This window comes from Elephas maximus, chromosome 2 (genome assembly GCF_024166365.1).
Source record: "Elephas maximus indicus isolate mEleMax1 chromosome 2, mEleMax1 primary haplotype, whole genome shotgun sequence".
In the NCBI taxonomy this organism is placed as follows: Eukaryota; Metazoa; Chordata; class Mammalia; order Proboscidea; family Elephantidae; genus Elephas; species Elephas maximus.
In genome coordinates, this window is record NC_064820.1 from 212,808,055 (window position 1) to 212,833,660 (window position 25,606).

General features: G+C 49.3%; 1 protein-coding gene across 1 annotated transcript; it reads left to right on the forward strand.

The window, feature by feature from the left end:
- The first annotated feature begins 1,026 nt into the window (after window positions 1-1,026).
- On the forward strand, window positions 1,027-7,823 carry ALDH3A1 (aldehyde dehydrogenase 3 family member A1). The gene is given in 9 exon segments (XM_049870820.1): window positions 1,027-1,188; window positions 2,906-3,137; window positions 3,800-3,885; window positions 4,181-4,389; window positions 5,345-5,462; window positions 5,830-5,971; window positions 6,514-6,678; window positions 7,109-7,210; window positions 7,657-7,823. Coding segments are annotated over 9 exon segments (1,383 nt in total).
- Window positions 7,824-25,606: the final 17,783 nt, after the last annotated feature.

Here is a 25,606-nt window from a genome sequence, read left to right on the forward strand (position 1 = left end):
TATGGAGCCCTAGTTGTTAAGAGCTTGGTTGCTAACCAAAAGGTCGGCAGTTTGAATCCACCAGCCACTCCTTGGAAACCCCATGGGGCAGTTCTACTCTGTCCAACAGGGACGCTATGAGTCGGAATGGACTTGAAGGCAATACATATATATATATGTAAAGGTATATATATATATATAAAAAAATTTATATATATATATTTTTTTATATGTAAAAGGTATACATATATACCTTTTTTTACCCAAATGGAAGTAGCCTTATTGGTTTTTTTCTCCTGATGTTTAATGTTACACAGTGTCTATAAGGGGCTGAGTGTCTCTGGAAGGGATATCTCCAGAAGAGAAAGGAAGGAGGGCAAGGGCTTGGTCACAGGGGCTGCCTCTGGAGGGGAACTGGGCAGCTGATGGACAGGGATAGGGAGACTTGCTCTTTGTGTCCCCTCTTGTAGCTTTTAATTTTCTACCATGACCATGTATTACTTATTCAAATATGTAACAAACATTTAAAAAATATAAGCTCATGACATGGAGGTCAAACACTACAGAAGACGAAAACAAAGATCGTGGATAAAGATTCCACCCCCTCCAGCCCCCCTCCCCCCAACAATTGCCACCACTTTGGAAAGTGGTCTGGCTCTGCTTGTCCTTCCTTTTGGATGTTTGCTGTGGAGGAGGTGGGAGGACCTGAGACAAGCCAGCTGGTTGCAGAGAACCCCACCATTGGCAAATGGACTTCGGATCCTAGGAATGAGTTTGCCACCTGCTCAGGAGGCTACCAGGACATCAAAAAAAGCCAGGACATCTGGGGTAGGGAGCTGAGAAAGGTGAAGGCAGAAAAGGGGAAATGGTGGGAGTGTCATTTTCCCCAGGCCCCTTCCCGTAGAGGACCGCGGTGGAGGAGCAGTGAAGCTCTGCCCATGGCGCTACAGGTGGTCCCAGGGACTGGCTGAGACGCCAGACTGCAGCCCTGGGCCAGGGACGCACCCTCTTCTCCCTGCTCTAAGGCGCTCTCCTTCCCCAGGCACCATGAACAAAATCAGCGACGCAGTGAAGCAGGCCAGAGCCGCCTTCAGCTCGGGCAGGACGCGCCCGCTGCAGTTCCGGGTTCAGCAGCTGGAGGCGCTGCGGCGCATGACCAAGGAACGCCAGACGGACATCGCCGAGGCGCTGGGTGCCGACCTCAACAAGGTGCTTCAACCCAAAGACAGCCTCTTCTCACCTGCCAAAACTCGCATGCGGGGGCCTGCGGGGCAGTGGGAAGCCAGCTTCTGTCGCCACGTGGAAGGGCCATAGGGCTGTCACCTCACTGAGGCCAGGGGGCTCCTGCCGCGGCCAGATGCTCTATAAGAGCTTTACATAGATCCTCACTAGTCCATTTCATAGATGGGAAAAGTGCAGGTCAGAAAGGCCAAGTAGCGACTTGGAGCGGCTGAGACACAGCTCGCAGCCTTCCCGGAGCCTTGCCTCCCCTTTACCTGCCGCCTTACCAACCGCCGTTTTTCCCTCTCGCTGGCCACTTCCGCCTCCAGGGCCTCTCCTTTTCCCCTTCTGCATACCATTCCCTCCTGGCTTCAATTCCTTTCCATCCAGCCTGAAGCGGGAGCCCAACCATTTCAACCATCTTCCGCAGACATGACGCCCCAAACTTCCTGCCTCCTCACTTCTGCAGCCCTCAAATCCCTAGGTCCCCCCAGAGGCAGCACACAGTCTGCCACCCCAGAGGGCCTGGCTCCACCCTCCACGACTGCCTTCCCTCCTCCATCCTTCCCTACTTCCCTCAAGCTCCCTGTGTCCCCTCACCCTGAGCAAAACCAGGGACCTCCAAATTCACAAGCCATCCGCTGGCTGCCCCCACCTTGTCAGGACCTACTTCCTCCACCATCCTGGCTTGAAGCGGAGAGGAGATATCCTCTCTGGGGTCCAGAGCTGGGAGTGCATCTCCCACTATTTCAGGGCTTTCACCCCACCAACTACCATGGCCATTGCTCCTGTTTTTTTTTTTTTTTTAACTTCTCAATATTTTTCTCTTAAAATCAAAAACAAAACCCACTCTGCTGCCTCTACAACTTCTTTGTTGCTCTTTGAAGCCAAACTGCGTGAGACAGCTGTATGTCTCAACGCTGCTCCCCCTCCTCCAGTCCTGATCTCCCCTCCTAGTGCTGCACATTGGCTCTTCCAACTATTCCAGGAGGCTCCAAGCTTGGTCTTGCTGCCTGCTCACACCTTCCTTGTTGCTGGGGAGGGCTGAGGTTATCACCCCTCAGCCGCCTGACGCCCGTGTCTCCTGGACGTTCTCCTAACTCTCCACTCTCCTCTACCCAAGACTTCACAGAGGTCTCCTTAGGGCTCCTGCCACAGTGCACATGTTATTCCAGAGAAGACTCTAAGTGTTCCCAGACCACTCGTCCGCCAGTTCTCACCACTCACCAATCACCCACTGCCCAGACCTGGCCCCGGGTGCCGTATCATTTACTGCTCCCGCCCCTGGGGGTCCCTCAGGCAGCTCAGACTAGGCATGTCCAAATCTACCTGGGTCCTCGACACTGGCAGAAAAGGGACCCTCACAGACCTGCGGACCCAATGGCTAATCCTCAGCTCTACTCCCTGGGTAACTTCTCTGGGCCTTTCCTGGGTTGGGTACCCATGGCAACAGCTCCCATCTCTGGAGCCAGCTGGGCATTCCAGTACTGCCTAAAGCACCTGCTCAACAGCCCCACAGGGTACAGCTCATGCTCTCACTTTGTAAATTGGGAGCCTGCGGTTAGGAGCAATTCAGCAGCTTGTTCAAGACCCCAGGACCCACGACCAAACCTGAATGACCCCCATTTGCTCTCCACCCCCCTACTCTCCCGGATGTATGGCTTCCACTCAGGGCTGGCAAGCTCACGTGAAGCCCTCTCCATAGAATGAATGGAACGCCTACTATGAGGAGGTGGTATATGTCCTGGAAGAAACTGATTACATGATCTAGAAGCTCCCCGAGTGGGCCGCAGATGAGCCTGTGGAGAAGACTCCCCAGACCCAGCAAGATGAGCCCTACAACCACTCAGAACCCCTGGGTGTGGTCCTCATCATCAGCACGTGGAGCTACCCCTTCAACCTCACCATCCAGCCCATGGTGGGCACCATTGATGCGGGTGCCAGGGCTCTGTTCTGGGCAGGGGACATCCAACGGCAGAGGGAAGCAAGGGCTCAGTCTTCGAGGAGAGAGGGCCTGAGGTCAGATAACGATTTAATGGACTCTGTCTTTCACAGGGGGCTGAGAGGAGCAAACTATTGAGCCTCTTGGTGCCTGAGACCTAGTCAGTCCTCTATGCCTGCCTCCCCATGCCTGTGTGTGTGAGGGCAAGGGCTGCTCTGAACAGATATTTATCAGGAAATCCCTGGGTGGTGCAAAAAATAAGTGCTTGACTACTAACTGAAAGTTTGGCAGATTGAATCCACTCAGAAGCACCTTTGAAGAAAGGCCTGGTGATCTACTTCCAAAATGTCATAACCATTGAACACCGTATGGTGGGCAGTTTTACTCTGGTCACCATGAGTAGGAATTGACTCCATGGCAACTGGTTCTTACCAGTAAGGTCTAGCTGTGCTCTCTCAACAAGGCCTTGAGCTCTTCTTTCGCCTTTCTCCTCTCCAAAATCTGAGCAACTGCTAAGGGGCAGGGGATACAGTTAAGCCAGGGGGTACCCATGTGTGGGCTGGGTATGGCCCTCTCGTGTCCACTCACTGAGGATGTAGAAGATGGAGGGGAGGCAGAGATTCTGGTGGGGTGGCCATGACTCTGTGTGCTCTTCAGGGAACACGGTGGTCGTCAAGCCCTCGGAGCTGAGTGAGGACATGGCAAGTCTGCTGGCCACCATCATCCCTCAGTACCTGGACAAGGTGAATCGCTCTCCAGGGCTCGAGCATAGCTGTGTTCAGGACCGGGTCTTTGGGGGTTGAAAATGAGTGAATTCTTACAACAAGGGGAGAGCCACAGGGTGGGGACAAGGACAGCCACTAGCAGCTGCCCTCTCCCATTGGGATGAATAGTGCTGGGGTCTGCCTTTGAGCCAGGAGAGGGGCTCTTCTTGCCAGTGGTTACATGGGCAGGGCTGGCTGTAGGACTGTCCACCCAAGTGTGCAGGAGTAAAGAAGGACTACGGTCTCTTCTGACCCTTTCCGCCTCACACGGAAGGATTTGTACCCAGTGATCAACAGGGGTGTCCCTGAGACCACGGAGGTGCTCAAGGAGAGATTTGACCACATCTTGTACGCCAGGAGCTCCGGTGTGGATAAGGTTGTTATCACAGCGGCTGCCAAGCACCTGACGCCTGTGATGCTGGAGCTGGGAGGGAAGAGCCCTTGCTATGTGGACAAGGGCTGTGATCTAGATGTTGTCTGCAGGTAAGTGGCTCAGGCTATCTGGGTGGCAGGGGCTTCCTCATTTGCCTGCAGTGCCACGGTCCTACTCTGAATAACACAAATGTTCTCCCCACCCTCCCTGGGGAGGTGCCATGTCACAAGGAGTCTGAGAAGGCTTCCTGCAGGGGGAGGTCTACGCTGAGCTCTGAGTACTGAGTAGGCATCACCTTGGAAGAGGGGCCCAAGCCAAGGGAGCAGCCCCTTGAAGACTGGAGGACAAGCAGGCCCAGGACATTCACGGAACAGACAAGGTTGCAGGCTGTTGAGTCTACCCCTCTGGCTCGGGGAAGGTAGGTGAGCTGAATCCTGGAAAGCAGGAGGACAAGAGATGACAAGGGTCACCTGTTGCTCAGAATTGTACCATACCCCATGTGTGTGGCCCTCTGAGGGTGAGGTGACATGCGGCTGTGCAGGGCTCTAAGAGGGTGACTGGGGAGGCACAAAAGTGGCTTACTCTGCTGTCTCCCAGAGATCCCCTTTAGGCTACTGGTGGGGCTCCAGAAGGTCTTTAGGCTGCTCAGGCATTGGCTCCATGTCTAGAAGTGAGTAAGATACTTAGGGAAGCCTCACAGCAGACAGTTCACAGCCCCAGGCTTCTGCTGGAGTCATCGGGTAGTGTAAACAGTTAATGAATTTGGCTGCTGACCAAAAGGTCAAAGGTTTGAGTCCACCCACAGATGCCTCAGAAGAAAGGCCTGGTGATTTTCTCCCCAAAAATCAGCCATTGAAAACTCTATGGAGCACAGTTCTATTCTGATACACATCGGGTCGCCATGAGTCAGGGTTGACTCGACTGCAACTAGTTATGGGTTTTTGCTGACCAGCGAGGGTGCCTCCAGCTCTGAGCCTGTTGTGCCTTGACCTTGAGCAAATAAAATAAGATCCTGCCCTTGGGAAATGTCTTTATGGGATGTAGTCTGATCTGGGGTTTTCATAGGCGCATCACCTGGGGGAAATTCATGAACAGTGGCCAGACCTGCATGGCCCCCGACTATATCCTCTATGACTCCTCTATCCAGGGCCAAATTGTGGAGAAGCTCAAAAAGTGCCTGAAAGTGAGTGTGGGCCCTTGGGGTTGCTGGGAGTGGGGAGGTACGTGAGGGAAGGCTGTGAGCAGTGAGTGGCCATCGTGTCACTAGCAACTTTCAGGGCTTCAAAAAATATGTTCTTTTTGTTTGTTTGTTTTGTTTTCTGAGCATAAAAGTAATGCATACTCACTGTAGATAATCTGGAAAATATAAAGAATATAAAGTAGAAAAGCCCTACCCAGAATCCCATGTCCCAAAGGTAATCACTGTGGGCATTTGAGTACATCCCTCTGCCTTTTCCTTTCTGTGTATCCGTGCACATCGACGTGCTTTTTCCTCACACGGCAGTACAGTTTTAACAGTCCTGGATCACGTGTGCTCCTTCCCCCCACAGGAGTTCTACAGGGACGATGCCCAGAAGTCCTGAGACTACGGGAGAATCATCAAATCCTGTCACTTTCAGAGGGCGATGGGCCTGATAGAGGGCCAGAGAGTCACCCACGGCGGCACTGGGGATGCGGCTGCCCGCTACATAGGTAGGCATCCTCGACCTGAGGAGCTCTGCCTCCCCGGCCAGGTTGCCAGGGTTCCCAGCAAGTTTGTAGCAAGTGGGTACAGATACATGACAAGAAGATAATGCTTCCATCGTGGGGAGGTCTGGGGCTTGCAGCAGACAGCAGACAGCACAACCTCTGGAAGTCCCCTCTTCAGCCCCAGAAGCCCCTCTCCCGACAAGGCCCCCTGGAGGGGGGACACTCGAGGCTCCAGGTATGCCAAGCCAGGGAGCCCCCGTGCCTGAGCCTGTAGGGGCCCGAGATGGGCCCCTTTTGGCCCCCAATTTGCCAGGGAGACTGAAATGCTACAGCCCCCTGGGGCCCTCTGCTCCCCTGGAGACAGGTTACTCTGCGTTTCTCCCTATTGTCTGCTGGGGTAGGCCCTGGGTGGTGAGGAGCCATGGGAAGAGCCCTCTCTGGTTCTCGGCATCTGCAGAAGAGGTGAAAGGGAATGTCTAGATACTTGGACTGGCTGACAAGCAGAAGGGCCTGCAGCCTGCTGATAGTCCTTGTTCCCGCCTCAGTCCCAACCATCCTTGTGGACGTAGACCCCAGGTCCCCAGTGATGCAGAAGGAGATCTTCGGGCCAGTGTTACCTACAGTGTGTGTGAGCAGCCTAGACGAGGCCATCCAGTTCATCAACCAGCGCGAGAAGCCCCTGGCTTTCTATGTGTTCTCCCCCGCAACAAGCAGGTGGGCCTGGGGCTCAAATCAGGGTCAGGGCTCCAGGCCCAGCATGCATGGAGTCCAGGGCCACAGACCTGAGCTCAAGTCCTAGCATCACTGCTCATCAGCTGTGTGACCTGGGTAAGTCTCTTAGCCTTTCTGAGCTTCTTTCTCATCGTCTCTAAAATCAGGACAATAATACCCACCTCAGAGAGTGTAGTGAGCATTGAATGAGATGCTCAACATGAGAGTGTTTATAAGACACGGTAGGCTGTGCACAGTCGTGAAGGCTGTTGCTATTATCATTTCCTGTGGGTGCTGTGGGTGGGACATGTGAGGATAGCAGAAGACTGCGCCTGTGGCCTTGGGGCTCCAAGGCTTACCTAGACAGGGAGAAGGAGGCCTGGGTGTCCTAGAGCAGGAGACTGAGGCCAGGGCCTGGGTCTGTGCTGTAGGTGATAAAGAAGATGATCTCAGAGACGTCCAGTGGTGGGGTGATGGCCAACGACGTCATCGTCCACATCACCATGCACTCGTTGCCTTTTGGGGGTGTGGGCGAGTCTAGAGCTGAGCCCACTGCCAGCCTGCCTCTTCCTGGTATTCTCGGGCAGCTCCCCAGGGCCAGGCATACTTCTCCTGGGGAACACAGGAGGAGCTGGAGCAGCCAGGGTCACAGATTCCCACAGACCCCTCCTGTTTGGGACTCTGTCTCTGCTAATACATCAGCCACATTTAACCTCGGAACCCTAGGATGTCCTTAAACATCAGCTAGTGTACCGGATCCATTTCACTGAGGCCTCAAGAGGACAACACTCCCTGTTCTCCCAGCATGGACACCTTGGGGGACATCTTGGTGCATCAGCCAACCAGGGAGGCCCAGAGAGGAGGCATGTGAAGGTCATAGCTGGGTTAAGGTGGGTGGCATCCAGGTAGGGCCTTGTGGGACAGGACTGTGGCCAGGGTTCTCAGGCCGTCTGGGCCCTGAGCTTCTCCTTCTGCAGGGCACAGTGGCATGGGCTCCTACCATGGCAAGAAGAGCTTTGAGACCTTCTCCCATCACCGCTCTTGCCTGGTGAGGCCTCTGCTGAATGATGAGGCTCAGAAAGCCAGATACCCATTGAGCCCATCCAAGGTGAGAGATGGGGGTGAGAGTGATGGGAGCCACTGAGCTGACAGGGTGACGGCCTGGTCTCGGGCTCACTGTCCTCTCCATTGCTTTCCTCACAGATGAACTGCCACTAAAAAAGAGCTTTCCACGTGCCTGTCTGCACCTCGGCTTCCCCCTGCTGCTCCCCTGCAAGTGCAGGAGACCCTTACACTGTTCCCCAACCCCAGCCTCTCATTCCTTGCCTACCTGTACATGCACCCTGACCTCCCCTAACCTCTACCACTGGGGACCCCGCAGGCCCTGGGTCTCCCTCTCCACACCCCTGGCAATAAAAATATTTCTAACCAGTGGATCAGTGCATGAGCACACTTCTTTGCAGCCCTGCCTCCACCTGTCCTATCCAACTGCGTAGTCTGGCTTGACCGACAAGCCAGTGAACCCCTTTCCAAAGCTTCCCATTAGCCACAGAGTCCCCCCAAGCAAGAGGTAATGGTGTTGGCTGATGTTTTCCTTCCATTTGGACTTTGGAGTGTCAGCTCCATTACTGATGTGCAAACCCATGCCCAGCAGAGGAGTGACCATGGAGGGTGAGCCTGACAACAAGTGGCTCAGAGGTCAGAGACCTAATTGTATTTGGCGTGTGAGGCAGGAAGCCTATCAGTGAGAGTCAGGGAGACAGAAGGTAGTTGTTGAGTAAAGGTCCAAGATCACCAAGAAAGACAGGACTCACACATAGGCATTGGATGGAACTGTGCTGTTAAGGATTGAATTGTGTACCCCAAAACATGTGTTGTAAATCATATCTGTGGATGGAGCCCTGGTGGCGCAGCTGTTAAGAGCTTAGCTGCTGAACAAAAGGTCAGCAGTTCAAATCCACCAGCTGTTCCTCAGAAACCCTATGGGGCAGTCCTATAGGGTCGCTGTGAGTCGGAAGTGACTCGATGGCACCTAACAACAACAACAACATACCTATGGATGTAATAGGGTTTTCTTTGTTAATAAGATTGTTACTGCAAATCGCAGGTTTGAGCCTCCTGTCGCAAAGCTAATACTGAGACAGGAGAAGGTAAGCAGTAAGAGGGCTTTATTGAATACTGGTATTTAAGAGACAGAGGGGGTTAAATTTCTCCCAAATTCTGTCTACCCTAAAGGGTTGATGGGAGGGTTTTATACAGGGAAGATCAGGGTTACCTAATATTTTGAGCACGTAGTCCACAGATGGTTTATATGTCACAAAACAACTACAAAAAAACTATCAAACTAAAGATATGCATATCAGGTATCCGGACTCTACTCAGTATATTTGTAACAGGCTGAAAAACTCACATAAGAATCTCTCGGCTAGTGGAACTGTTTTGCCAAGTCCACTGTGGCTGAGATAGGGAGCAAGAAAGAAAGTTGCAGATTAAAAATGCCAGAGAGCCTTCCTATCGGTTTTGCAGGCTGAAGGCCATTTCTCAAGAGAACAAAAAAGAAGAAAGACCAAGGCCACAGGAGCTGAGATAGCGCCACACCCCTTTGGAAGAGACTGGTGCAGCTGGTGCAATAAAAAAATGTTTAGAGATTACTTAGAGCATCCTTATGGCATTAGTCATGTCAAGCTCTCAGTCACCTATTTTGAACAGAGGAAAACATGTTGTAAGGTATTAGGGTGTTTGTTAGGTTTTAAGGGTAGAACAGGCTGCTCCACTATATCTTGATCAGAGCCTGCACCATTTTCCAAGGACTAGAGATTAATCACAGCTTATACAGCTATACTAAAACGAATGAGAAAACATATTCTCTCTAATATTAAAACACTAAAGAAAATGCATTTTTGCTACTTCAAGACCACATCAATATAGGGTGTGTCTTAAGCCAGTCACTTTTGAGATATAAAAGAGCAGATCAGGCACAGAAGCAAGCAAGCAGGAAACAAGCAGGAATGGGGGAAAGATAGATGCCACGTGGAGACCTCCAAGGAACTCCGAGAAGAACTAGAGCTGAGACAAGACTTTCCCCCACAGCAGACGGAGAGCCAGTGTCCTGAATTTGGACTTCTAGCCTCCTAAACTGTGAGAAAATTAATTTCTATTTATTAAAGCCACCCACTTTTGGTATTTGTTAAAGCAGCACTAAGAGACTAAGAAAAATGCCTTACTCACATAAAGAAGAGACAGAGCAAAGTCAGCTTCAATTGTGGCTGTTCGTCCCCTGTGGCCAGTGGGCCACTCCCTGCAGCTGACACAACTGGTATTCTGCATATACTTCTCTCATGTTCCAGGTGAGGGACTCCGTTCCCTCCTGGCTGGGAACAGATGGAGTAATGGGGTTGACCAGGTGCCATATGATACACATGCATAAGCTGAACACAGAGCTACACATTAGGCCTGAAACAGGGAAGGAGTCTCCACGACAAGGAAGAAGAAACTGGGACAGAGGGAGGCACAGCTCCCAGCCTCCATTATCAAGGAATGTTCCAGGCCCAAGGCTTCTGATTAGGTAGCTGAGTGAGAGGCACCGGGACCACAGCAGATCATCCTCTCAACAGTAATTTCAGAGTGTGGCCTATGGTGGCAGAAGGACAGGAAGCCAGGTCAGCTTGCTGCCCCAGGAGGACAATGTCCTTTGCCAAGTCTTTGTCAGGCCAGAGCCGGGCCAGTCTGGCCCCAGGGTCTAGCAGGTCCCAAGGATGCAGGGCAGGGCCCAGGATCAGGGAGACGGTGAGGTGAGGGAAGTCTGTGACAGGGCATTGAGGGGCTAGTCAGAGCAGAAGCCCAGAATCAGCCCAGCTGGGCGGAGCAGCTGAGTGGGGATAGGTGGGGTGAGACCTCCTGGAGCTGGAGCCTACCCTTCCTGGGTTTTCTGTGCAGGCCTTCATGGTAGTATTGACATGATCAGAGTAAAGCCCACCTGGCAGCTGGGAGCAATGGTTTTGGTTGGCAAATATTTTGGACAAGTGTGCCAGTGCTTAGAGCAGATTTCATTGTAAAAAATCTGCAGGCTGGCGGGAACCACCCCTGCCCCCATACACACACACGCCAAGCACCAGGCCTGCTGTGCCCTGCCTCTGGGTCCTCACCCCTGCCTCCCCCACTGCAGCTGTGCACCAAGTACTCTGCTCCCCACAAAGGCCAACCTTCCACCTGGCACAGAACCCTCTGCCCCTTGCCTGCTCCTGAACTTCACTCTTGTAATTATATTCTTGCTCCTTCATCATCAGTCTCCCTTTCTGATAACACACATTCTCTAGTATCTCACATCTTATTAAAAGCTGTTACCTGTGCTTCCTTCTAGTGAGCAGAACTGGGGCAGGGACTGGGAATAAACGGTTTTGTGTTGTTTGAAATGTTTACTGTGTGCAGGTGTTAATTATTTTTACAAATATCCAAATAATTAAATAATAGACCAAATCCAAACCAAACCCGTTGCCATTGAGTTGATTTTGACCATATAGGACAGAGTAGAACTGCCCTCCATAGAGTTTCCAAGGAGTGCCTGGTGAATTTGAACTACTGACCTTTTGGTTAGTAGCCGTAGCACTTAACCACTACGCCACCAGGGTTTCCCGATTAAATAATAATAAAATCAAAATCTTCTTATAACACAAATGCCTTCTAGTTACTGTCCCATTCCTCTACTCTCCTTCACAGGAAGACTTAGTCTATTCTTGGCCACCACTTCCTCGCTTCCCACTCTCTCCTCCACCTGCTCCAGCTGAGAGTCCATCTCCTCCACTCTTCTGAAATGGTTCTTGTCAAGGTCACCAAGAACCTCCATGTGGGCAACCCCAACTGTCTCATTTCTGTGTCCAGCCTCCCCAGCCTCCCACAGCATCCTCCCTGTCTGACCACTCACTCCTTCAAACACTCTCTTTTCTCTAGGTTCAGGGAATGCCAAACTCTCCAGTTCTCCTACTACCTCACCGGCTGCTCCTCCCAAATTAAAGTCTCCAGTCCTGACTCATATATCCAACTGCCCACTTGACATGTGCACTTAGATTTTTAAAATAGGAACTTCATGTTAACATGTCCAAAACAGAACTCTTGATTTTCCCCTCCAAATCATTCCTCCCCAGTACAGAAGATGATGATCTTCCAGAGAGTTTCTCAAGTCAACATCTAGGAATCATCCTTGACTCCCCTCTCTCCTTCATGGTCAATACCTCAGCAAGCCCTCTGGGGACTGCCTTCAATTGTAGCCAAAATATGTGAAGTTCTTTGCACTTTCTCCTCACCCCCCCCCCCCCCCCCCAGTTCCAAGCACCACCAAAAGCCTCTCAACAGACTGGAACACTTCTACACTGCTAGTGGGAACGTAAAACGGTACAACCACTTTGGAAATTGATTTGGCGCTTCCTTAAAAGACTAAAAGACTAGAAATAGAACTACCATATGATCCAGTAATCCCACTCCTTGGAATATATCCTAGAGAAATAAGAGCCTTTACACGAACAGACATAGGCACGCCCATGTTCATTGCAGCACTGTTTACAATAGCAAAAAGTTGGAAGCAACCAAGGTGCCCATCAACAGATGAATGGATAAATAAATTACGGTATACTCACACAATGGAATCTTACACATTGATGAAGAACAATGATGAATCCATGAAACATTACGTAACATGGAAAAATCTGGAAGACATTATGCTGAATGAAATCAGTCCATTGCAAAAGGACAAATATTGTATAAGACCACTATTATAAGAACTCGAGAAATAGTTTAAACAGAGAAGATATTCTTTGATGGTTATAAGAGGGGGGAGAGAGGGAAGGAGGGAAAGAGGTTTTCACTAATTAGACAGTAGATAAGTTTTGTTTTAGGTGAAGGGAAAGACAACACACAATACAGGAGAGGCCAACACAACTGGACTGGACCAAAAGCAAAGAAGTTCTCTGAATAAATTGAATGCTTCAAAGGCCAGCAAAGCAGGGGTGGGAGTTTGGGGACCATTGCTTCAGGGGACATCTAAGTCAATTGGCATAATATAAGCTATTAAGAAAACATTCTGCATCCCACTTTGGAGAGGGTGTTTGGGGTCTTAAACGCTAGCAAGCATCCATCTAAGATGCATCAGTTGGTCTCAACCCACCTGGAGCAAGGAAGAATGAAAAATACCAAAGACATAAGGTAACTAACTATGAGCCTAGGAAACAGAAAGGATCACATAAACCAGAGGCTACATCAGCCTGAGACCAGAAGAACTAGATGGTACCCAGCCACAACCGATGACTGCCCAGACAAGCAACACAACAGAGAGCCCCTGAGGGAGCAGGAGAGCAGTGGGATGTAGAGCCCAAATTCTCATAAAAAGACCAGACTTAATGGTCAAACTGGGACTAGAAGGACCCTGGAGGTCATGGTCCCCAGACCTTCTGTTGGCCCAGGACAGGAACCATTCCAAAGCCAACTCTTCAGACAGGGATTGGACTGGAATATGGGATGGAAAATGTTACTGGTGAAGAACGGGCTTCTTGGATCAAGTAGACACATGAGACTGTGTTGGCATCTCCTGTCTGGAGGGGAGATGAGAGGGCAGAGTGGGCCAGAAGATGCCTGAATGGACAAGAGGAGAGAGAGTGGAGGGAGGGAGTATGCTGTCTCATTAGGGGGAGAGCAGTTAGGAGTGTATAGCAAGGTGTGTATAAATCTTTGTATGAGAGACTGACTTGACTTATAAACTTTCACTTAAAGCACAATAAAAATTAATAATAATTTTTTAAAAAGCCTCTCAACAAGCCTCCTTTCTTCTATTCTTGCTTCCCTACAATTTATTCTCTACTGAGCACTCAGATGTCATTTCTAAAACAGAAATAAGATCCTCTGGCTAAAATCTTCTGATGGCTTCCCATTGCACTTAGAATAAACTCTTAAGTCCATAGATTGATCTTCAAGGTGCTGTACAACCTGGGTCTGCCTTACTCTGACTCCCCTTGTTGAACACACTACAGCCACCCAAAAGGCTTTCCTTTCCTGTGGCTTGGAGCCCTCTTCTAGATCTTTCCATGGCTGGCTGTTGCTCATCACTCTTGCTTTGATTAAATATCACCTCCTCAGAAAGATCTTCACTGACACCTGTACCCTAAGCCCTGTCCCCATTTATTTTCTGTCATATTACCCTACTTTTTTCCTCCAAAACATTTTTTATAACCTGTCTTTATCCTGTTTATTGCCTATCTTTCCCCATTAGAATACAAGCACTGACTTTTGTCCAGTGTGTGCATTGTGTATCTCCAGAGGCTAGAACAGTGATTAGCACATGGTAAAAAAAAAAAAAAAAAAAACCCATTGAGTCAATTCCGACTCACGGTGACTCTATAGCGACTCTATAGGACAGAGTAGAACTGCCCCATAGAGTTTCCAAGGAACACCTGGTGGATTTGAACTGCCGACCTTTTGGTTAGTAGCCGTAGCACTTAACCACTACGCCACCAGGGTTTCCAGCATACTGTACATTCTCAATAAATATGTGTCCAGTAAATGAATAAATGAATGACTTTAACAGCATCCTTGATGTTTTGTTACTTTGAATCCCTCCCCCACTGCTCTCTACCATATGCCATCATCTCATCTAAAATTACTTGTGACTTTATAAGACAGTTGTTACTGTCAGCTGTCATTGAGTTGGCCCCCAATTCAGAGTGACCCTGTGTACAATAGGGTAGGGCCATTGTGATCCATAGGGTTTTTATTAGCTGATTTTCAAAAGTAGACCACCAGGCATTTCTTCCTAGTCCATCTTAGTCTAAAGCTCTGCTGAAACCAGTTCAGCATTACAGCAACACACAAGCCTCCACTGACAGGTGAGTAGTGGCTGCACATGAAGCACATTGGATGGGAATCGAACCCTGGTCTCCCACATGGAAGGCACGAATTCTACCACTGAACCACCGTTGCTTATCTGCTAATTCATGTTAGTATTACTTCTGGCACTTCATCCTTCTAGCTCTGTGGTTTTCTGAGCCTGAGCTAATTCCCTTACTCTGAAATAGACTCTGGAAAGCACCCAACTGGTTCAGGGTTTGCAGAAAGTTTAGAAAAAATGGCCCTTAGAGGGTGGCCCAGCAATAGCCTATGGATGACAAAGGCTCTCACATCAGCACAGGTCCACTGGACATGCTGCCCGTGGGGCCCCTGTTAGCTGTTCAGCTGTGCCAGGCAACTGCGGACTCCCCAGCCAAGGACGTTGTATAAGCTGCATCTTTTGCTTTGTTTATATGAAATTTTGAAAACTCCAGCTGGGCTTGGCCTAAGCTTCTTAATTCCTAAAGGCAAAAGAAATTATTTAGGCAGGCAAGGCTGCCACATGTAAAGCACCTGGCCAGGCCTTAAACCTGCTCTAGCTGGGCAGGCAGCCTCCTGGCAGTGTCTCTGCCTGCTCTCCTCTGTCAGGTCCTGGATCTGGAGTGCCTAGGGAACCACACACTCTCACGTGCAGCTCTCACTGCGCTCTGCCTGGCTTCCCTGCCCGGCACTGAAGTTCTCTGCTAAAATGCAGGACGTTGCCCTGTGATGGCCCTCCACTCTGCCAGACCCTGCCCCTGGGAAGCTTATTGACCTGGAGCTCACTCTTGGCTTCTATCTGCGCTTTGGACAGGCTCAGCCTCTTAGCAAAGCTGGAGGAATGGGAGGCACAGCAGGCAGGGTGGGGAGGGACGACAAATTGGGTGGGAAGGAGCTATTCTCTTCTCTGCTTTGACCCAAGCTTCTAAGTTGACTGATCGGAAAAGAGCTCCCCCTCCTTCGTTCCCTTGCATGACAACGGTGCCATGCAGGTGCCAAGCTCCCCAACTGCCTGCCTTGTCCATCTTGGAAATGCTGCCCAGGCCTGGTCCCAGGGTGCTGCAATTCACAGAACATCTCCTCTCTGGGCCAGAGCCAGATATGACCTCATGAGTCCTCATGTGACTTTCTGGGAAATAAATGTTAATGCTGGCAACTGCTGTGCTTGAGAAAGACAACAGCTCCCTGCTCCCAAAGCTTGTAGGCCTGATAGGAGTTTACAGGGTTGGAGCCTGGTGGAAACTGGAATAACACCCCTCACCCCACTACTTTAAAAAGGCAAAGGGGTGAGACCAGAGAAGACCCAGGCCAGGACAGATGTCCCGGCAGGAGGGGCAATGGGGCCTTTCTGAGCATTCTAACACAGAGTTCTTTGAGAACGGGCCAACAGTTACAAGACAAACAGAACAAATATCTTTTTTTTTTTTTGTACTTCTCCTCCAAAACCTATGCTCAGTGTGATGTAGGCCCAGGAGGTAGTATGCTGCTCCTCCTCCATCTCACATCCGTGGCAGGCATTGTGAGTTGATCCTGGCTCTTGTTCCTGGTGAGTTGTCTGAGGTTCACAATGTGGCAGCACAGGACAACACAACTAGTCAACCAGACGTGGCTGGCTGGATAAAAGCTGTTTGCCACCCCAGCTGTAGCAGAGAGAACATAAGCTTTGAATAATCGACTTCTGAAAAATCAGCCATTGAAAATCGTATGGAGCACAGTTCAACCGTGACACGCATGGAGTCGTCATGAGTCGGCATCGACTGGACAGCAACTAGTTACTTGTTATACCTGTATATGCCATTACATCAGCACAAGCATTCCTACCTTCTATGCAAACATGTTCTATAGGAAATTTGTAGGGGTAAAAATGCTAAATTAGTCAAGAGCCAAGTTAAAGTTTTCTCTTGAATCACCTTTTTCTTCTCTCCCCCCCTCCTTTTCAACAAAATTTCTTTCTTCAACAAAATTGCTTTTGCAGAACTTTTGCAGTGTTCAATGACATATAAGTATGTCTGGGCTATTTATAACTCCTGTCTAGTAACTTTATCTATAAAACACCAGGAATCAAGGACCAGAATTTAAGAAAGAAAGAAAGAGACCCTTGTTGCTGTTGTTAGGTGCCATCTAGTCTGTTCCAACACATAGCGACCCTGTGTACAACAGAACAAAATGCTGCCTGGTCTTGTGCCATCCTCACAATCGTTGTTATGCTTGAGCCCTTTGTTGCAGCCACTGTGTCAATCCGTCTCATTGAGGGTCTTCTTCTTTTTCACTGACCCTCTACTTTACCAAGCATAATGTCCTCTAGGGACTGGTCCCTCCTGATAACATGTCCAAAGTATGTGAGAAAAAGTCTCGCCATCCTTGCTTCTAAGAAGCGTTCTGGCTCTACTTTTTCCAAGACAGATTTGTTCGTTCTTTTGGCAGTCCATTGTATATTCAATATTCTTTGCCAACATCATAATTCAAATGCATCAATTCTTCTTCGTTCTTATTCATGGCCTGAAACTTGCTTGCATATGAGGTGACTGAAAACACCGTGGCTTGGGTCAGGAGTACCTTAGTCTTTAAAGTGATATCTTTGCTTTTTAATACTTTAAAATGGTCTTTTGCTGCAGATTTGCCCAATGCAATGCGTCATTTGATTTCTTGACTGCTGCTTCAATGGGTCTTGATTGTGGATCCAAGTAAAATGAAATCCTTGACAACTTCAATCTTTTCTTAGTTTATAATGATGTTGTTTATTGGTCCAGCTGTGAGGGTTTTTGTTTTCTTTACGTTGAGGTGTAATCCATACTGAAGGCTGTAGTCTTTGATCTTCATCAGTAAGTGCTTCAAGTCCTCTTCACTTTCATGAAGCAAGGTTGTGTCATCCTCCATTCCCAAAGACCCTAACATCTATTAAATGTCTACAATGTTCCAGACACTCCCATATATGTTGGTTCATCTACTCTGTCAGGTTTCATTTCAAAGGAGGAAATTGGCTAAAGAGAATAATTGACTTGCCCAAGGTCAACACAAAAAAAGAAAGTGGTTGAATCAAGATTTAATGCAAGTCTATCAGAACTGAGCTTAAATTATGTGTTTCCTTCCTCCCATGAGCAGTCAGTTAGACTCAGCAGCCACTGCCTCACTGAAGGGGGTACAGGTATGAGGACAAATGGAGATGTCCTCCTTCCTCCCTAGCTGACATTCAAGGTCATAGAACTGCCCGTGGAACCATCTGATTGGTCAAGAAGTATTCTGCTAGGTGGTGTTTGAGATCCTCCTGCCTTTCTTGCTAGGTGGTCTGGGAGCACCTCCCCTCCCCCCTTTCCTGCTGGGCAGCCTATCTCCCCAGCCAAGACCCATGTGGTAGGACAGTGAGGCCAGAGTTTGCTCATTGAGGTCAGTATAAAGATGCTGGGGTTGGATGGGGAGGGGGGAGCTCAAAGTGCAGGCCTCCTGACAGGTCCCATGTAGACAGAGTTATGGAGTTGCAAGGAAAAGATGTCCTTCAGATCATCTAAGTAAAACAATGAGGCTTTTTGGAAGATTGGGGTAGCAGCCTCATAGCGGAAAGGAACAACCAGGCCACAAAGTTACCACAAATGGAGAAAATGAATGCATAAATGAAAGATATTGTGGTCCTGTCTTCAGCTGACTCATGCCTCTAGTGCCCCCTTTAGTTTGGGTTTCATTGTGTTGCCTGGAGTCCACCCAGCTCCAAGTCTGTACTGAATTGTGGTTTCCATCCTGCCTTCTTCACTCCCGCGTCTCCCAGACCCAGCCTCAAAGTCCTGGGAGAGAGAATGTGACTGCTCCAGCCTGGATGAGATGTCAAATAAACTGCAGCCAGCACATGGGCCAGGGTCACATGGTACATAGGACCTAAGGACAGGCCCCTGTCGTCTAGCCCCTGTGGCTCTAGCACCACAAGGCCAACCAGAGTTTGCAAGAAAGACTCTGGACCTTGGAAACCCCTAGCTGTTGTTGGTGTTACTTTCCCTCAAAACAGTTCTGACTCATGGTGACGCCATGTGTGCAGAATAGAACTGCTCCATAGGGTTTTCAAGGAGGAAACCAGGCCTGTCTTCTGAGGCACCTTTGGTTGGGTTTGAGCCACCAACCTTTCGGCTAGTAATCAAGCATTTAGCCATTTGCGCTGCCCAAAATAAAACCAAACTCATTGCCATCAAGTGAATTTCAACTCATAGAGACCCTATAGGACAGAGTAGGACTGCCCCATAGGGTTTCCAAGACTGTAAACTTTACAGAAGCAGACTGCCACATCTTTCTTCTGTGGGTGGGTTTGAACCACCGACCTTTCAGTTGGCAACTGGGTGCCTAACTGCTCCACCACCAGGGCTCCTTCTTCTGCATTGCCCAAACCCAAAAAACCAAACCCACTGCCGTCGAGTCGATTCCGATTCATAGTGACCCTATAGGACAGAGTAGAACTGCACCATGGAGTTTCCAAGGAGCGCCTGGTGGATTCAAACTGCTGACATCTTGGTTAGCAGCCATAGTACTTAACTGGGGTCCCCTGCATTGCCCAGAACCCCTAAAAGCCCCTAGTTAGCACTCTGGTGGCTGCAGAGTCTATGAGGACAAGGTCTGTGGGAGTATATAGACCCAGGCCCTTCACCTCTTGGTGGACCCATCCCAGGACCACCAGTTTAGTCCAGGTGGCTCCAGGAGGCCCCTCTGTCCAGCTGGGCCACATGGTACCTTGGCCTAAAGGAATCCAGGCCGTCTTTGCACAAGGCTGGTCTGAATTGAACAGCTTGTTTTCAATAAAGACCATATTATTCCTACCACAAGGACGCCTGGAGCCAGGGCCCAGCTTCCTGTTTGTGCAACTCAAGGTCATGTATTGTGACCTTGGAAAACCCCTGTTTCAGGACGGCCTCCTCTCTGCCTACTGATGGCCAAGCCTGTGGAGCATCCACACCTCAGCCCAGCTCCCAAACGGCTCCCACACAGACTTAGCAGCTGCCTCCTGTCCTGGAGCTCTGCCAGGGTCACCCCTTTGTGGGAACTTGGATTACCTAGCCCACAATGTGCCTTCCAAATCCTCCATTTTGATGGGTGGGGGCTGGAGGAGAGATGGGAGCATCAAATCCCTGAACATTGGGTTGCCTGGGAAGTTTCTGGAGGACAACTTCAGGGACTAAAGGGTCAGGAAGGGAGAGCAGACAGAGGCGCCAGCCACATCGGACAGGCATAAGTGGAGTCAGGACATGCATCCATTAAGTTAAGAAATCATCACTGAGCAGAATGCAGCTCACCCGGGTGGTACGCGTTTGGCTGCTAACAGAAAGGGTGGAGGTTCCAGTCTACCCAATGCACCTTGGAAGAAAGGACTGGTGGCCCACTTTGGAAAAATCAGCCACTGAAAACCCTGTGGGAGTCTGTTCTACTCTGACACACATGGGGTCACCATGTGTCGGAGTTGATTCCATAGCAGCTGGTCATTGACTAGTGGTTCTCAGCCCAGCTGCACTGGAAAAGAATCTTATTGTACTTAAAATCGAGACCATGGTTGTCCTTGGCAGGCACAGTGACTGGGAGGCGACACTACAGTAAACTTCTGTTTCTGATCTGGCTGCTGATTACGCAGGTGCATTTAATTTGTGAAAATTCGTGAAGCTGTACACTCACGTGCACTTTCCTGTGTAAATGTTATACTTCAATAAGAAGCTAAATAAAAAAGGTGAAAAAAATAGATGTCTAGGCCCTGGTGGTACAACGGTTAAATGCTCAGATTCTAACCAAAAAGTCAGCCAGCGGTTTGAACCCACCAGGCATTCCAAGGGAAAAAAGACCTGGTGATCAGCTCACAACCCAGGAGGCCCTATGGGGCAGTTCTACTCTGTTACATAAGGTCACTATGAGTTGAAATTAACTCGACAGCACCCAGTAACAGCAACAACAGGCCCCCCTCCTGATGAATGAAATCAAAATCTCTGGGAGGGGACCAGGGTATTGGCATATTTTTTCAAAACTCTTCATGTGAAAGTACAGCCAAGGGTGAGAACCGCTGATTTAAACCCAGACTTGATAATCCCATCCTCTTGCCAAAGATGGGCTTAGGCACAGGTGTGTAGATAACAGGGGAAGTCAGCTCGGCAGCATCTGGGAAAGTTCATATTACTCTAAAAAGGAACCTAGGAGAGAGATTTAGGTGTGGGTGTCGTTAGGGGAGACGAGATGGTCGGGGCTGCTCGAGCTGTCTTACGGTCACAAGGGAAAGCCCAGGGAATCACAGAGGAGCTGACTCAGAGTCCCGACATTGCCAACCTACTAAGTCAGTGGTTCTCAATCCTGCCTGAGCACTGGAAAGACCCAGGGAATGTTTTCAAACTGCAAATGACCAGGTCCCACCCCAGGCGGTTTTTCAAAAAATTTCCCCAGATGATTCTTTTGTTTTGTTTTTGCTATTTTTTTTTTAATTGTGCTTTAGGTGAAAGTTTACAGAGCAAAATAGTTTCTTATTAAACAATTAATGCACATACTGTTTTGTGACATTAGTTCCCAGGTAATTCTAAGGTGCAGTCTGGCTTACTGAGGTGGGATCATCTATAACCACTGTACTTGCTGTACCACTGGTTCCTCACACCAATGCGATCCGTAAAAACCCAGCTGTCACTGAGGCGACCTGACTCATGGTGACCCCATGTGCTTCAGAGTAGAACTGTGCTCCACAGTGTTTTCAATGGTTGATTTTTCAGAAGTCGATTGCCAGCCCTTTCTTCTGAGGTACCTCTGGGTGGACTCAAACCTCCAGTCTTTCAGTTAGCAGCCATGCACATTACCTATTTGTGCCACCCAGAGACCCCATACAATACTCAAAAACCTACATTTTCCAGTATGTTCTGTCCAGTATGTTGGATCTTCTTGTCCCCGTCCCTACAGAGCATTACCTCCCACGTACTCTGTACACTCTGAATACAGTGCATACCCCCTACAATGCACTGCACTCTACCAAGCCGTCTCCCACTTCCTGCCCAGGGTTCCTCTGGTGTGCACATCCATTAATGGAGGCAGAGATAAGGCCGGGATGGGGCTGCTAGCACAACACAGGCTGCACCCATATGGTAGAAAGGTGGCTACGCAGATTTCTGGTTGTCATGAGCTTTAGGTCTCTGAGTCAATGAGTAAACCCATTGTGGTTGAGTCGATTCCAACTCATAGCGACCCTATAGGACAGAATAGAACTGCCCCATAGGGTTTCCAAGGAGTGCCTGGTGGATTTGAACTGCCAACCTTTTGCATAGCAGCTATAGTTCTTAACCACTACACCACCAGGGTTTCCAGTCAATGAGTAGATGATGGGAAAAGGATGAAGGGGTTTCTTCCCTTTTCCTGAGACTCTGTTTCACAAGGCGAGCACCAGGTTACCATAAGCTGCAGCCGAGAGGGCCATTCTCCATTCATCCCTCTCTTTTTGAGCACAGCAATGCTGGGAGCAGCCTGAAGAATGGGTTGGAGGGACAGCAGCTTGGGAGCAAGAGGCAAAAGACAAAGAGACAAAGAGGCAGCAATGGGGAAGGAAGGTAGGAAGGACTAGGTGGAGGTAAGGCAGGGTGTGACAGTGTTGTGAATTGAATTGTGTCCCCCCAGAATATGTTGTAAACCCTAACCCTGTGGTTATAATTCCATTTGGGAATGGATTTTCTTTGTTATGTTAAGAGGCCATATCAGTGTAGGGTGTGTTTTAAATCAATCACCTTTGAGATATAAAAGAACAGATTAGGCAGGGAGAATCAGTCAGAGATAGGGGAAGACATAAACCACACCACACGAAGATCACCAGCGAGCTAAGGAACAGGGACCGTTCCCCAGAGCAGACAGAGAGCAAAAGCCTTCCCCTAGAGCCGACATTCTGAATTTGGACTTCTAGCCTCCTAAGCTGTGAGAAAATAAATTTCTATGTGTTAAAGCCACCCACTTGTGGTATTTCTGTTATAGCAGCACTAGATAACTAAGACAGACAGCATGAAATATTCAGTGAGTTGAGCGGGGCTAGGAGGACTTTTCCTGCTCGGAGCAGAGTGTGTTCATTGGGGAAAGCGAAAGCAAGTGTGTAAGGGTTACTTTTCAAATAAGTAAAACAAACTAAGCAGAGTATTTATGACAATCTGGTGGCCACAGCCAGCCAGTGAAAATTCCTGACTAGATGATGGTGGATTTTAGGGAGATTAATCTGGGCTTCGAGGTGCAGCTTTGTTTGGAAGGTAAAGAGATCTGAGCAAGGAAGGTCCAGCAGTACTGCTGCCTGCTGTGCCAGACCCCCAAGCCTCCGGCTGCAGCGCCTTTCCACCTTTCTGTGGCATTCAGTGCCCCAGCGCTTCTTGGCAGCCTGGGCTTAGCTGGTGCGAGGACTCGTTGAAGCTCCCACCCAGAGCCCACTGCGCACACAGATCGCTCCAAAGAGAAGTGACAAGTGCTGAGAGAGCCCTGTCAAGGGGCCTGGCCGCTGACTGTTTGGCTTCTAAGGCTGGAGTTGCTGCATTCGAATCTTACTATGCATTTTCTTCGTGCATGTTGAAAGGCAGAAAGCAGCAGCCAGACCTTTTTTTTTTTCCTCTTAAGTTGCACTTTCTTGCAACTTGCAACCTTTATCCCCAACTCTTAGGAAAAGCCTGAGGGAAGTTTTTCTATGGGAGCCAAAGAAGGAATCATGTCTTTTGTCATCTGCCCTCTTCTTTGGGCTGAAGCTTTTACCTGGAAGGACCCAGTGGAAGCGCTGCCCGCCACCCCTGCCCCGTGCCTGCGTGGAGGACAGGGAGCATAGTGCAGAGAGATCTGACCTTGGTTGGAGCTCCTGATCAAGCCTAAGGAAAGTCCATACTGTACAGTGTCCTCCCTCCTCTGTTTGGGGTACCCTGGGCTGCTGTAGCAGTCAGAGGACTCCCCTGCCTGGAAGCCTCAGTGGTGCTCACAGGCTAGGAAAAAAAAAAAAAAAACATTGCCATCTATTCCTACTCATAGTGACCCTATAGGACAGAGAACTGCTCCATAGGGTTTCCAAGGGTGTAATCATTACAGAAGCAGACTGCCATATCTTTCTCCCATGGAGCACCTGGTGGGTTCTAACCATCAACCTTTTGGTCAGCAGCTGAGCTCTTAACTACTGCACCACCAGCGCTCCTGTCCTGTTGGCTGCAGGTGAATCCAAATGTCTGGGTCTAGAGTCAGGGCTCTGAGAGCTTGGCACCTCCCTGCACCTCCACAGGCCCTGGTTGTGCCGTTCCCCGGCTCGTCCTGAACTATCCCTCTATTGGCCTTTGCTCATCCTTGCTGACTGTGCCTGGCTGCCCCTGCCTGTTTCCTCCAACCTTCAGGACCCCACTCAGGGCTGCTCTGTGAACACTCCTAGTCACAAGCCTGAGCTGTTGTGCTTGGTGGACTGGGCTTGAATCTAGCTCAGCTGGCCCCACTGTTCACACATCTCTCCCAGCCTCAGGCCCCTCACTGGCTGGAGGATAACCATCCTGACCTCGTGAGTCAGTGGTGTTGCCCTCACCTCACCCACTGGGTCAGGAGCCTTCCCAGACACAGCCTTCTGTGGGTGGTGCCACAGCAAGACCACCCACAACTGGGGCAGTAGGCTGTTGTTGTTAGCTGCTGTGGAGTCAGCCCCAACTCATGGTGACCCCACGCACAAGTACAGGAGATGCTGCCTGGTCCTGCACCATCCACATAATCAGTAGTGGATTGGGCCATTGTGATCTATAGGATTTTCATGGGCTGATTTTCAGAAGTATATCACCATGCCTTTCTTTCTAGTCCTCCCTAGTCTAAAAGCTCCACTGAAACTTGTTCAGCATCCTTGTAACATGAAAATCTCCACTGATAGATGGGTGGCAGCTACCTACAAGGGAATTGACCCAGGTCTGCCACATACAACAAATAAACCAACTCATAGTGACCCTATAGAGAAGAGTAGAACTGACCCATAGGATTTCCAAGATGGTAATCTTTGTAAACGATGTCACATTCATTGTCAAAAAAGAACATTTCAAGGTCTACCTGGAAATACAATACTGTAGTGGTAGGATAATATCCATACAACTAAAGGAAGGCCAGTTAATACAACTATTATTCAAATTTACACAACAACAACTAATGCCAAAGATGAGAGGCTGAAAAAAAATTTTTTTAATTTTTATTGTGCTTTAAATAAAAGTTTACAAATCAAGTCAGTCTCTCACACAAAAACTTACATACACCTTGCTACACACTCCCAAAAACTCTCCCCCTAATGAGACAGCCCTCTCCCTCCCTCCACTCTCTCTTGTCATGTCCATTTTGCCAGCTTCTAACTCCTTCCACCTTCTCATCTCCCCTCCAGGCAAGAGATGCCAACATAGTCTCAAGTGTCCAAGAAGCTCACTCCTCACCAGCATCCCTCTCCAACTCATTGTCCAGTCCAATCCATGTCTGAAGAGAGTTGGCTTTGGGAATGGTTCCTGTCCTGGGCCAACAGAAAGTCTGGGGGCCATGACCACTGGGGTCTTTCTAGTCTCAGTCAGACCATTAAGTCTGGTCTTTTTATGAGAATTTGGGGTCTGCATCCCACTGTTCTCCTGGTCCCTCAGGGGTTCTCTGTTCTGTTCCCTGTCAGGGCAGTCATCAGTTGTAGCCAGTCACCATCTAGTTCTTCTGGTCTCAGGGTGATGTAGTCGCTGGTTCATATGGCCCTTTCTGTCTCTTAGGTTCGTAATCGCCTTGTGTCCTTGGTGTTCTTCATTCTCCTTTGATCCAGGTGGGTTGAGACAAATTGATGCATCTTAGATGGCTACTTGCTAGCGTTTAAGGCCCCAGACCCCACTCTTCAAAGTGGGAGGCAGAATGTTTTCTTAATAGATTTTATTATGCCAGTTGACTTAGATGTCCCCTGAAACCATGGTCCCCAGACCCCTGCCCCTGCTATGCTGGCCTTTGAAGCATTCAGTTTATTCAGGAAACTTCTTTGCTTTTGGTTTAGTCCATTTGTGCTGACCTCCCCTGTATTGGAGAAGTTGAAAATTTTTTAACGTCTGCAGTCCGAAATTGATCAAACGTGCAGTCAAGGTTCATTAATAATTACTGGGG